Source organism: Heteronotia binoei, chromosome 1, assembly GCF_032191835.1.
Source record: "Heteronotia binoei isolate CCM8104 ecotype False Entrance Well chromosome 1, APGP_CSIRO_Hbin_v1, whole genome shotgun sequence".
NCBI classification, from domain to species: Eukaryota; Metazoa; Chordata; class Lepidosauria; order Squamata; family Gekkonidae; genus Heteronotia; species Heteronotia binoei.
Window position 1 is genome coordinate 268306347 of NC_083223.1, and position 14100 is coordinate 268320446.

A 14100-nucleotide genomic window follows, 5' to 3' on the forward strand; every position below is an offset into this window, starting at 1 on the left:
TCTCCAGTTGAAATGATGAAGGTAGTAGGTGATGTGAAAGACCTCCACCCAAGAACCTAGAGAGTCACTGTCAGCCTGAGTAGACAATACCGACCTTGCTGGACCAAGGGTCCAATGCAGCATAAAGACAACTTCATGTGTCTGTTCTGTTGGGGGGGGGGTGGCTCAGTGGTAGAGCCTCTGCTTGGCATGCAGAAGGTCCCAGGTTCAGTCCCCAGCACCTCCAGCTTTAAAAATACCAGGCAGTAGGGGATGTGAAAGACCTCAGCCTGAGACCCTGGAGAGCTGCTGTCAGTCTGAGTAAACAAGACTGAGCTTGATGGACTAAGGGTGGGGAAGGGCTCTGTGGAAGAGCCTCTGCTTGGCATGCAAAAGGTCCCAGGTTCAATCCCTGGCATCTCCAGCTATAAAAGGAGCAGGCAGTTGGTGATGGGAAAGACCGCAGCCTACGGCCCTGGAGAGATGCTGCCAGTCTTAGTAGACAGTGCTGCCCATGACAGACCAAGGGTCTGGTTCAGTATAAGGCAACTTCATGTGTGATTAAACTGGTGGGATGCTAGGGCTAGACTGGGAAGCCACAGATGAGCTGCTATGGGGAATCTAGTCTGGTAAGCTGTATGAATAGATATAACTGCATACCAAAGCCCTCTTCAGGCAAAGAACAGAACAGAGATTCCGGCCTCACTGACAGGGAAGCTGCAAGAAGCTTGGGGTTGTTCCAGGCTGGAGTTAAACCAGGGGCGGCCAAACTTGCTTAGCATAAGAGCCGCACAGTATAAATGTCAGATGTCTGAGAGCTGGGAGGGAGGAAGGAAAGTGGGGAGGAGGGAAGGAAGGAAGATGGGGGAGGGGGGAAGGAAGGAAGATGGAGGAGGGAAGGAAGGAAAATGGGGAGGAGGGAAGGAAGGAAGATGAGGGAATGAAGGAAGATGGGGAGGAGGGAAGGAAGGAAGATGGGGAGGAGGGAAGGAAGGAAGATGGGGAGGAGGGAAGGAAGGAAGATGAGGAGGAGGGAAGGAAGGAAGAAAAATAGGGAGAAGTGGAAAGAAAGCAACTTTAAATGCATTCTCCAAGCTGCCAGCCATCTTAGCTTGGAGAAGTAATTCAAGGAGAGAAATCCCTTCTCCAAGTCAGCCAATTGAGCAGTGGGGATTTCGAAAGCCACACAATATGTGTGAAAGAGCTCCTGAGCCACAGTTTGGCCACCCCTGAGATAAACACTCCAAACTGGGCTGCAGGTCAGCAGAGCAGAATCCTTCTGTATTGTTCCTGGCTTAGGAGTCCAGTTCCCTGTACTGTTTGTAACTTTTAACCCCAGGCTTCTGTTCCCAACATGGCTCCGGCTTCTGCCCTAGTGTTTGCCATCTCCCATCATGCCTTGCAGTTGCCCCAGTTTGGCATAGGAAAGCCAACCCAATACTTGGCAACAACAAAAACAATATCCCCCAAATGTGCCCCTAAATGGAATTCCTTTCAGCCGGGCTCAGCATGATCCCTGTGCATCCCAGCAGAAACGCCTGTGCATTGTGGCAATTGTGTGTGAGTGCTCCGTGTTGGCCTTAATCCCAGAAAGAGGGTAACTTTCCATCGGAATCCAGCTAATTGGTGTTAAATGCATGTCCGTGGGCTGCTGGGATTCTCGTAGGTCCCCGTGTCCAGTTTGAGGAACACAATCTTGGAGCTAGCTCTGTTTGACCAGCACCGGAGGAAGTTTGACAACTTCAGTTCCCTGATCCTGCAATGGATGTCAGCCAATGAAACCCTGGCGCACTTCACTCACCCGCAGACCATGCAGATGGTACCAAAGGACGACGGGACTGGACAAACCAGGCTGCACGGTATGGCTTCTCATCACACCCTGAACAATTTAGGCAACTGTGTGTGTGTGAAAGAGAGAGAAAGAGAGAGAAAGGCGGAGGGAGAGAGTGAAATAATTACATCTTATCTCTAATGCTTAGAATCATAGAATCACAGAGTTCAAAGGAACTATACAGGCCGTCTAGTCCAACTGCCTGCACAGTGCAGGACCAGGCTAGAGCTGCTGCTTGAAGACTGCCAGTGAAAGGGGGTGTAATGTACTGGGTTTGGGCTCGAGTAACAGGCAACATACGTTATTAGCTAGTACATCACACAGACAACATGGCGGGGCCAGGCCTCCGATTATATACATTACCTGGGACAACCCCCTTCCTGGTCAGGTCCAATCCTGACCCGTTAAACTTTCCGCCACAGATTGGTGGATTGCATTTGTCCCTTACTTCAGGTGACCCTTCGGTTTTCCCCTGGCCACCTCAGCGCACATAGCCACGCTGGGTTGGAAATTCAGGGAACCGAAATGCAAGACGCAACAGGGAGCTGCTCACCCACCTCCCTCGGCAGCCGATTCTGCTACTGAACGACTCTCACTTTAAAGAAATGTTTCCTAATGACCAGCCAGTACTTTTCCACCAGTAATTTAAACCCATGATTGCAAGTCCTTTGCTGCCCACAGGAGCAGCACCCTGCCCTCCTCTAAGTGACTGCCTTTCGAATACTTAAACAAGAGCAATCATATCCTTTCTCAGCTGCTTGTTCTCCAGACTGAATATTTCTTAGTCCCTCAGCCTTTCCTCATAGGGCTGGGTCTCCAGGCCCCTGACCCTCCTCCTTGTGCACCTGCTCCGTTCTGTCCACATCCTTCTCGAAGCGAGACCTCCAGAACTGCGCACAGGTGTGGCCTGACCAGTGCAGTGTACAGTGGCGCTATGACATCGTGTGCTTACAGCAGTCCTCCACGAACCTCATCTGCAAGGGTCTCAGCCAGTGTTCCCTCTAGGCTGAGTTCGTGTGAGCCAGCTCACCGTTTTTTTAGCCTCTGGCTCACACATTTTTGCCTCAGCTCAGGAAAAATGGCCCCGGAGCAAACTAATTGATGCAGTAGCTCCCAGCTTTAATGCCAATAGCTCACGAGGTTGATTTTTTGCTCACAAGGTATAATATAGTGGGTTCAGTGCAAGGAAGAGACGCGGTTGCAGCCATCGTAGCTCTTTATTGAGTTACAGCATGGAAATGGCTGAACTAAGAAGACTGGTCCAAGCGGGCAGCCGTGTTGGTCTGAAGCAGCTGAACAAAGCAGGAGTCAAGTTGCACCTTTAAAACCAACCAGTTTTTATTTAGAACCTAAGCTTTCGTGTGCTCTTAAGCCCACTTCATCGGACGAGGAATCCAGCACAGTGAGCAGAGCCATACATAGCTGGTAGGCAGTGGCCCAGAATGCAATGTGGTACAGATTTAAGAACCAATGACAGTGAAATAAAATTATCTGGTAGGCAGTGGCTTAGAATGTAAAATGGTACAATGTCAGAATAGTAAAATTAACGAATTGAGCAAACCTTTGATCTGACTAGCGTGAGCATGCGAAAGCAACAAAACAGTAGTATGTCAAAATGTGAGATTGTCTGTCAATGACAATGGGAGATGGGTTCAATATATATAATAGGATAAGCAACCAAAGTCCCTGTTTGAGTGTGTCAATACAGCTAAAAGAGAAATACATTGGATAGTGATTTTCTTGTCCACCTAATTTACTTTTTAACATGTAAACATCATTCTAGTTTGCCATAGGAAAAAGGAATACAATAAAATATAGTGAAAATGGGTAAAACGTATGTAATGAGATATACAGCCAATATCCCTGTTTTGAGTATGTCAATACAAATAATTATACTGATACACAATTCTAAAAGAGAAACACATTGGAATACTGTGGATGTATAGCTATACTCACTGAGAGTGGGTTTAGCATCTGTAATGAGATTTAAAAAAACCCCAATATTCCTGTTCAGTCCTGGGGAGGTGTTTGTTCCAAGTTTCATAATAATTTGTAATTCAGCAATTTCTCTCTCCATTCTGTTCTTGAAGTTACTTTGCGGTAAAACAGCTACCTTGAGGTCACCCACTGAAGAAGACTGGAGAACTGGGCCAACGGGGCCAACTGTATACAGTTCAAAGTTCCCGCACTAGGGCGCCATTGGATCATTCAAACCAGCAGAGGGCCCCTGATTGGAGCAGGGCAGCGGGGATTTGGATCCTACTGCCTATTGTTCCTGAGTCCCCAAGCTCCGTTCTTATGGCTCCAGTGAGCCAGGCAGGAACACTAGTAATATCTAACATTAGTCCACATGCACAACACAAGATGTTATGCTTACAGCATTGTTATAGGATGGGGGAGACTTGTCTTAGCAGTAGTATGTGCGAAAAGGATCTTGGGGTCTTAGTGGACCATACGCTGAACATGAGTCAACAGTGTGATGTCGTGGCTAAAAAGGCAAATGCAATTTTGGGCTGTATCAACAGAAGTCTAGTGTCCAGATCACGTGAAGTGATGGTATCGCTTGACTCTGCTCTGGTAAGACCTCACCTAGAGTATTGTGTTCAGTTTTGGGCACCACATTTTAAGAAGGATATAGACAAGCTGGAACGTGTCCAGAGGAGGTCGACGAAGATGGTGAGGAGACCAAGTCCTATGAGGAAAGGTTGAAGGAGCTGGGGATGTTTAGCCTGGAGAGGAGGCGGCTGAGAGATGATATGATCACCATCTTCAAGTACTTGAAGGGCTGTTATCTAGAGGCTGGTGTGGAATTGTTTTCTGTGGCCCCGGAAGGTAGGACCAGAACCAATGCGTTGAAATTAAGCATAGCCACCTTCAAGAGGGGTTTAGATAAAAATATGGAGCAGAGGTCCATCAGTGGCTATTAGCCACAGTGTGTGTGTGCGCGCGTGCGTGTATATATATATGTGTGTGTGTGTGTGCGTGTATATATATATATATATAAAAAAAAATTTGCCACTGTGTGACACAAAGTGTTGGACTGGATGGGCCATTGGCCTGACCCAACATGGCTTCTCTTCTGTTCTTATGTGACACAGAGTGTTGGACTGGAGGGGCCACTGGCCTGATCCAACATGGCTTCTCTTATGTTCTTATGTGACACAGGGTGTTGGACTGGATGGGCCATTGGCCTGATCTAACATGGCTTCTCTTATGTTCTTAAAAGAGTTTCCGGCTCAACATTAGGAAGAACTTCCTGACCGTTAGAGCGATTCCTCAGTGGAACAGGCTTCCTCGGGAGGTGGTGGGCTCTCCTTCCTTGGAGGTTTTTAAACAGAGGCTTGATGGCCATCTGACAGCAATGAAGATCCTGTGAATTTAGGGGGAGGTGTTTGTGGGTTTCCTGCATTGTGCAGGGGGTTGGACTAGATGACCCTGGAAGTCCCTTCCAACTCTATGATTCTAAGACTTCACAGAGAGGGAACATTGGTCTCGGCCCCCTAATTCTGCTGTTCCTTCTTAAGAACTGGCATTGCCTGTTGTTTCAAACTCTGTCTCTTTCTCCTCCCCTGTGCCCGTTCTCAACGCCAGGGCATCAGCTCCTAGAGGTGCATCAGATCAAAGGGACCGTTCTGATCGCAGTCAACTTTGTGAAATACTCCGAAAGAGGCAGCCCAAAAGTGAGTCTAGGAGAAAAGTTTCCGAATGTGGGGGGGGGGCCTCTTCTGTTCATTCGTTTTATTCCAAAAGGACCTGTGCAGTGTTCAGCTAAGGGAGGCTGGATCACTCAGGAGGCATTGATGGGAATGTTTCCCATGTGGTACCCCGAATGCTGCATTCCTTCAGAAGGGAAAGGAGTCCACTGAAGGATAAAACCCCAGTGCACATGTGAACTAGAGCTGCAGGAATTTGTTCCTGTAGGAAAACAGTGGCTTTGCTGGGAGCCGGGTGGTGGCGTTTCCCTGGTGGTTGGCCCGGTTGTGCGAAAGCACCCTCTGAGGAAGTGTTTTCTCTGGCTTGCATTTGTGAACTTAGGAGGTCTCTAACTCTCCCGCCTCTGCAGCTGTGGAACTGTTACTGGTCGAGGACGTGACAGTGGTTCCCGATAACGTCACCATGTACAACCACCCAGATGTAAAGGTAGGACCAAAGGAGCGCTTGAGAGGGAACAGGTTCTCTGGCAGTAGAGGAGGAAATCTCAGCCTGAGGACTCCTTCTCCATGCTCTGCAGGTGGGACCATGCTAACTGGCCAAGGCTTTAACCAGGGCTTCTTTTGTAGCAGGAACTCCTTTGCATATTAGGCCACACAGCCTTGATGTAGCCAATCCTCCTGGAGCTTACAGCAGGCCCTGTACGAAGAGCCCTGTAAGCTCTTGGAGGATTGGCTGCATCAGGGGTGTGTGGCCTAATAGGTGAAGGAGTTCCTGCTACAAAGAAAGCTGTTAGGCCGCACCCCCCTGATGTAGCCAATCCTCCTGAAGCTTGCAGTAGGCCCTGTAAGCTCTTGAATGGCTGCATCAGGGGTGTGTGGCCCAGGGATGGAATTCTAGCAGGAGCTCCTTTGCATATTAGGCCACGCCCCCTGATGTAGCCAATCCTCCTGAAGCTTGCAGTAGGCCCAGTAAGCTCTTGAATGGCTGCATCAGGGGTGTGTGGCCCAGGGATGGAATTCTAGCAGGAGCTCCTTTGCATATTAGGCCACGCCCCCTGATGTAGCCAATCCTCCTAGAGCTTACAGTAGGCCTTGTACGAAGAGCCCTGTAAGCTCTTGGGGGATTGGCTACATCAGGGTGTGTGTGGCCTAAGATGCGAAGGAGTTCCTGCTGCCAAAAAAGCCCTGTTACCCAGTGTGGGGAGGAACAGCCCTAGCTCCACAGCTAGGTTCCTCTTCTTCGACGACATTCTAGAACAGGAGTGTCAGACTCATTTGTTATGAGGGCCAGATCAGATATAAATGAGACCTTGTCGGGCCAGGCCATGTGTGTCATAAAATGTAATGCCAGCTAGCAGAGATATATAAACTTTATAAAGGACACAAACACAAAAGATTTTTTAAAACCTTAAAATAAAACATGCCTAAAACATTAGCACTCATTTGTCTTAAAGGTGTTTTCTTTGTATCTTTCCCATGCGATCCAGGGAACTGGGCAAAGGAAGCTCTGGCTTTTTCCTTCCTTCCCCAGGGGATCAGGAGGGAGAGGAGCCTCAGCCAATAGAAGGAAGGGACTTGGCTCAGTAGCTCTGCTGTGTGATTGAGAGAGCTTGACGAAGCACGCTATTCCTCCTCCCTTCCTCCCCGAGGGAGGAGCCTCAGCCAATGGAGAAAACAGAGGCTTTGTTCTGTAGCTCCTGTGCAATTGAGCAAGCCTGGCAGCCTATGATGCAGGAGTCAAGAAAGAGGGAGAAGGCAGCAGATGGCAGCCAGTTGCTCAGGGGCCTGATAGGAGCTTCTGGGGGCCTGATTCTGCCCCCAGGCTGCATGTTTGACACCCCTGTTCTAGAGTGTTCTGTTTCTTTCCTTAGTTTTCCCCACCCCCATAACTTCTGACATTGATGGCCCAGGCTAGCCTGATCTCATCAGATCTTGGAAACTAAGCAGGGTCGGCCTCGGTTAGTACTTGGGATGGGAGACGACCGAGGAAGTCCAGGGTTGCCAGGCAACGGCAAACCTACCCCGTTCATCTCTTACCTTGAAAACCCCACGAGAGGTTGCCCTAAGTCGGCTGCCTCTTGATGGGGCTTCTAATAAAATTCTCTTCCTGTGGAAGGCACTGGGAGAAACGGATCTTACCCACTTCTCCCCAACAGCAACTGAAGGGGTGGGGTGGGGAACCATATGGCCAAATAGCCACCAGCAGCGGCCAGCTGTAAGGAGGATGGAGATGCAGGCAGTTCATTGGCTTGGAGCCGCAGGAGAATTTAGGATTTCTGCATGGGGGGGCAGCAACATTTGCCAATTCCCCTTGCCCGCCACAAGCCAGTAACTCCTTCATATGTTGTTCTGGGGGGCAGCACGGGGAGGGCACTTTGTGGCTGCGGGGGGAGGGCGGAGGAGTTAAGGTCACGGTCTGCTTATAGAAACGTTCCCCCTGCCGCCCCATCAGCAGAATGTTCTGGTGGATCCAAGCCCTTGGCAGCATATACAACCACCCAGGTATAAAGATGACTTATAATTTATAATACGTGACACTTTCTTAGTCACAACGCCCATCTCATTTAGTAACCCGACTCAAATAGACCCCCAGCCCCAGTGACCCTTCTAAGCTGAGTTAGCGTGAGCTAGCTCACAGATTTTTAGCCTCCGCCTCACACGTTTTTGTCTTGGCTCAGGAAGGATGACCCCAGAGCGCAATAATGGACGCAGTAGCTCACCACTTTCATGCCAGCAGCTCACAAAGTAGAATTTTTCCTCACAAGACTTTGCAACTTAGAGGGAACATTGACTCCACCTTTAGTTTAGGTGTGAACAAGAGGATGCGCCTCTATAAATACAGGCAGTTCTTCTCATCATCTCTAGTTTGACAGTCAGGTGTACTTAAGACTTCCTGGAGTGGATCCAGTCAAAGAACCTTCCCCCAACTAAGTAGCCCTTAGCCACTTTGGCCATAGAATCATAGAGTTGGAGGGGACTTTGGCCATAGAATCATAGAGTTGGAGGGGAACTCCAGGGTCATCTAGTCCAACCCCCTGTACATTTCAGGAAATTCACAAAGACATCCCCCCCCCCCCACAACACACACCGTGACCCCTGCTCCATGCCCGCTATTGCTATTGTTTTGTGTATCTTCCATGCGTTTGTGTGATTAACTACGTTGATCTTCTTCGTGGTCTCTGTGCAGTCCCACACATGGGTTTTCCCGTCAGGACGAACCCTACCTCGGAGATTTTAAAAGCTAGCCTAGGCGTTATTTTTGGCGCGCACTCCCTTCCGTCCTGGGGAGCAGGCATCCACTGCGCATGCCTGGAACGGGAGGGAGGCGCCCCACCCAGCCAGTTTCTTTCCAACCGTCGCCCGGGATAGTCTTATATTCTTATACTCTTCATTACTCTTCAAAAAAAAAAGAAAAGAAAAGAAAAAAATATCTTTCCTGCTTTTACCTCAGACCTCCCTTCCCCTACCCCCCCTCCCCCCCGGGCGTATGGAAGGAAGGGATAGTAGAATAACCTTTAAAAGGTGTTCGCGTTGTAGGGCAAAAATCCCTACATCGGACGGACATTCACTTTGTTTATTTTGCCTGGGAGAAGCCCATAAAGTAGACGCCTGTGCGCATTGCCTTCAATTCGGCAAACAGGCGCGGAAAAACAGGGCCGCTAGACTGAGAAGTCATCTTATGGAGTCTGTGCTTCACCCTGAAATGTCGCAATCCTCTACTACAAGTAAGTCGCCTCCCCTTCTGTCTCCCCAAGGGGACGGCGCAAGGTCGGCAGCTTCAGTGGCCACTGTTCCCAGCAAGCATAAGCCCGGCGATGTCGCGAAAACCGGCGACGGCGCGAAGACGTCACAACAAACGGTCGCGCCTATTAAATTGAAAACTGGGAAGCACACCAAGAAACACAAGCACTCCGATCCGAAGGGCCCGAAGGATTCGAGAAAACCTACCGACCCGAAGGAACCGAAAAAATCTACCGACCCGAAGGACTCGAAAAAACCTACCGCTCCGAACAAACCTTCGGAACAACACGAGTCTGACAGACATTGTGATCCGTCCACACCCGGATCCGATACCCAGGAAGCGGCCACTCCGCTTACGGACTCACCGCATCAGCAGACGGAGGAAGTTATCCCGGTTCCGTCCCGATCCCCTTCTTTGCAAGGATCCATACCAGACCCTTCGCTGGAGAAGATCCGAGACCCGCTGCAGTGGACTCAACAACACATCAACCCCAGATCGTTCCGCGATATGTCGAATCCCATCCAATATAGACACGATGCTCATCGCTACTTTGATACTCATCGATTCCCAGCCAGATCTCCGAGCATCGAGAGACATTGGTACCATCATACACGTTTCCCGGAGAGATCCCCTAGCAGGGGGAGGGACCGCTATCGCTACAACCCGAGATCTCGGTCTCCATCCATGTCCCCGAGAAGACTCTACTACACCTCGAGGTCTCCATCAATGGATTCCCATCAATGCTGCGGTTACCACCACTCTCGGTACCGTGCAGATCACCACAGGAACCAATCCAAGGAAGCAACTCCCGTCCAACGGAGTAAGCAGCCAACGAAACAGCCATCTCCGACTCCTTCCACTTCGACCTCTAAACCTAAGAACACGAGTCCAACCAGACCGGACCCGCAAGCACCCGAACCTGACAACTCCGATGTCGAATCCGACGCGTCATCGGACTCGATGCAATCGATGTCCGCTCCTGGATCCCCAGCTTCAGATATTGCAAAGCCTGCAGATTTGTCACCATCCGACGGAGCCAAAACATATCTGGACTTGGTCGCAAACATGGCTTCTGCTCTTAATGTAAAGCTGACATCGGACGCGCCCAAGGTCACGGATGTAGTTCACGATTTGGTCCATTCGGACCTACCTGCTGGTTCCTTTCTGCCAATGCTTCCGGTGCATCTAGATGCCATTAAAGAAGCCTGGGACAAGCCGGCATCTATTCCTCCCACGTCAAAGCGCATCGAATCCCTATACAAGATCCAAGCTACGGAGTCGAAGTTTCTTTTCAGTCACCCGGCTCCGAACTCGATGATAGTCCACTCTTCCTCCAAATCGAAGCAGACTCGTCATCCTGTACCCCCGGAGAAGGAGGGCAGGAAATTGGACACACTGGGAAGGAAGATGTATTCCATCTCCACAGCAAACGCCAAAATCAATAATTATTTGGCATATTTTGCTGCTTACTCCCACAATCTGTCCTCCCAACTGGGCACGCTTGTCTCGGCTCTACCAGAACCTGCTCAAAAACAGGCATGCACATTATTACAGGAGCTCAATAGAGTCTCCAAACAACAGATAAATACCATTCGTCACTCCGTGGGATGCACCTCCAAGGCGATGGCTGCCTCCATTGCCTTGAGAAGGCACGCCTGGCTTCGCTCCTCTTCCCTACAACCCGACATTAAATTCAAAATCGAAGATCTCCCTTTCGACGGCCAAGGCCTTTTTAATGCCACGACAGACGACATACTCACCACAGTCGACGACAGCCGCAAACGGGCAAAAAGACTTGGTGTGACCCAACAGCAACAGCAGGGCTACAAAGCCAGACCATGGAAGCCAATGCCATTCAAACGCTCCAGGTCCCCTCGACAATCGGAATACTGGAAGCGTAAGGCTCCACCATCTAAGCAACCTTTTAACCAGCGGCAGCAAAGACCACAACAACCTAAAAAGACTGCAACTGCATCCAAGCAGTCTCTTTGACTCTCCACCTCTGCCACCTCACAACACTTCCAGACTCCTACCGTTCTACGAGAGCTGGAAGTTAATTACCACAGACAAATGGGTCCTGAATATCATTTTAAGAGGTTATTCAATAGAGTTTCATTCTCCCCCTGCAAGACACCACTTTCTTGCAACCCCTCCATCCCCTCCCCTCCAAGAAGAGATCATCACTCTTATGGCCAAGGCGGCCATAGAACCTGTCCCAGATCAGTACCATCGGACAGGCTTCTACTCCCGGTACTTTCTAGTCCCCAAGAGGGATGGAGGTCAGCGCCCGATTTTGGACCTCAGGGCTCTCAACAAGTTCATCCACCACAGAAAATTCAGGATGGTCACCCTCCAATCCATTTTGCCCCTAATCCCTCAAAATGCTTGGATGGCGCTGGTAGACTTACAGGATGCCTATTTTCACCTAACAATCCATCAAGGCCACAGAAAGTTCCTGAGATTTGCCGTGGGAAACAGACATTATCAGTTTCGAGCGCTTCCGTTCGGACTCTCCACAGCACCCAGGACTTTTACAAAGTGTATGGCGGTGGTCGCTGCATACCTCAGACAGCGCGGAATTGCAACTTACCCATACATAGACGATTGGCTCCTTGTGGGGCCTTCAAGGCCACAACTGGAAAAAGACATTGCTATAACCCTTGCACTCTTAGCAGACCTGGGTCTCCAAGTCAACCAGCAAAAATCGAATTTAATCCCCTCACAGGACATTCAATTCATAGGGGCTCGCCTCTGCACCACGGACCACAGGGCGTACCTCCCAACAGACAGAATAGCCTCTATTCACACACTAGCCACAGAAATAATGCAACAGCCAAAACAGACAGCTTTCACCATTCAACGCATGTTAGGACTCATGGCAGCGACAACGGCGGTCCTACCACATGCAAGACTCCGTATGAGGCCCCTACAAATCTGGTTTGTTCGTGCATATCGTCCCCAACACCAATCTCAACAAACCCTCCTAACTGTCCCAAACAACATCCTTCCCTCTCTGGGATGGTGGACAGTTCGAAATCATTTGCTGACAGGCATGCCATTCTTAAGACCAAGCCCGTCAGCGGTAGTCACAACAGATGCATCAAGGTGGGGCTGGGGAGCCCATCTAAACACCCTCTCAGTCCAGGGGCAATGGACGCCATACGAACAGTCGCTCCATATCAACTGCCTGGAGCTCTTAGCCGTCCACAGAGCTCTGAAATCATTCCTGCCAACTCTTCACGGCCGTCACGTTCAAATAGCGTCCGACAACGTGGCGACTGTGTTCTATATAAACAGGCAAGGAGGGACTGCATCTACCCGTCTTTGCAAGCGAGCAATGCACCTCTGGCACTGGAGTATCGCGCATCAGATCCATCTCACTGCAGTACATCTCCCCGGTGCCCAGAACACACAAGCGGACACATTGAGCAGGTATCTCATCAACGACCACGAGTGGTCACTCCACAGGCAATACCTCCTACCAGTGTTCCAGAAATTCGGAACACCATCAATAGATGTGTTTGCTGCACCAGACAATGCACAATGTGCTCTCTTCTTTATGAGAGGTCCGCCCTCACCACAATCTGCAGGGGATGCCTTCATTCAGAGATGGACAGGTCCATTACATTTCCTCTTCCCACCGTTTCCACTGATAACACGATCAATACAGAAAATTCAACTGGACAATACAAATTGTATTCTAATCACACCGTGGTGGCCTCGCCAACCATGGTTCACAACGCTCCTTTTCCTATCGGACAATACTTACCATCACTTCCCCCGGGCCAAGAATCTCCTCTCACAACAGAACGGCAGGGTTCTTCATCACGACCTGGACAGACTCCGCTTGACAGCTTGGAGGATACTTTCTCAGAATTCCCTGAGGGAGTGAGAAACGTCCTATTAAATGCACGAAAACCATCAACGAGAAAGTCATATTCCATGAAATGGAAAAGATTTTCCATCTACGCAACCAAGCATAACTTTAAACCTTTGTCTGCCTCTATGCCTCAAATCTTGGCCTATACATTGTCATTATCTGAAAAGGGGCTAACTCATTCGTCTTTAAAGGTGCACCTGGCAGCAATCTCAGCTTTTCACCCTCACATACAAGGACGGTCTGTATTCTCACACCCCGCTGCGAAATCCTTCTTGAAAGGAATTTTACACCTGCATCCACCATCACGACAACTGTACCCCAGTTGGAGTTTATCTCTAGTATTAAGCCAGCTAATGAAACCACCTTTTGAACCCATGGCTTCAATCCCTTTGCATTTCCTCTCGTGGAAAACGGCGCTGCTAGTCGCACTTACCTCCGCTAAAAGAGCCAGCGATATTTGTGCGTTTAGAGCAGACACGCCTTATACCATTTTTCATCACGATAGGGTAGTGTTACGACCAGATCCTACCTTCTTGCCTAAGGTAGTATCCACGTTTCACCTCCACAGGATCACAACTCTACCCGCTTTCTTTCAACGTCCTACGGATAAGGGCCAAGAAGCCCTACACTGCCTAGATGTTAGACGGGCACTCGCCTATTACATAGATAGAACAGCATCATTCAGGAAGGACTCCAGACTCTTTGTGGCCTATGGACGGCACAATAAGGGACAAAAGATATCTACGCAGAGACTTTCGAAATGGTTGGTTGCTGCTATAAAGCTGTGTTACAGACTAGCAAAGCAGCCGGTTCCAACTACACTACGAGCTCACTCTACAAGAGCTTTGTCAACATCATCTGCCTTAGCCAGAGGGGTCTCCATGGAAGACGTCTGCGCTGCCGCCGCCTGGTCTTCCACCTCGACCTTTGCTATGCACTACGCTCTGGACGTTCGTGCTAGGCAAGATGCCTCCTTTGGACAGGCAGTACTCCGCTCTATCTTCGACTAAGATAC

At 49.7% G+C, this 14100-nt stretch overlaps 1 protein-coding gene across 1 annotated transcript in view; it reads left to right on the plus strand.

Moving 5' to 3' along the window:
* NUP210L (nucleoporin 210 like) overlaps positions 1 to 14100 on the plus strand; it is a 119595-nt gene that overhangs the window by 48630 nt on the left and 56865 nt on the right. Inside the window, exons 17-19 of the mRNA XM_060253906.1 lie at positions 1646 to 1838; positions 5402 to 5490; positions 5846 to 5950. Coding sequence (XP_060109889.1) covers positions 1646 to 1838; positions 5402 to 5490; positions 5846 to 5950 — 387 coding nt within the window. The remainder of the gene's footprint in view (positions 1 to 1645; positions 1839 to 5401; positions 5491 to 5845; positions 5951 to 14100) is intronic.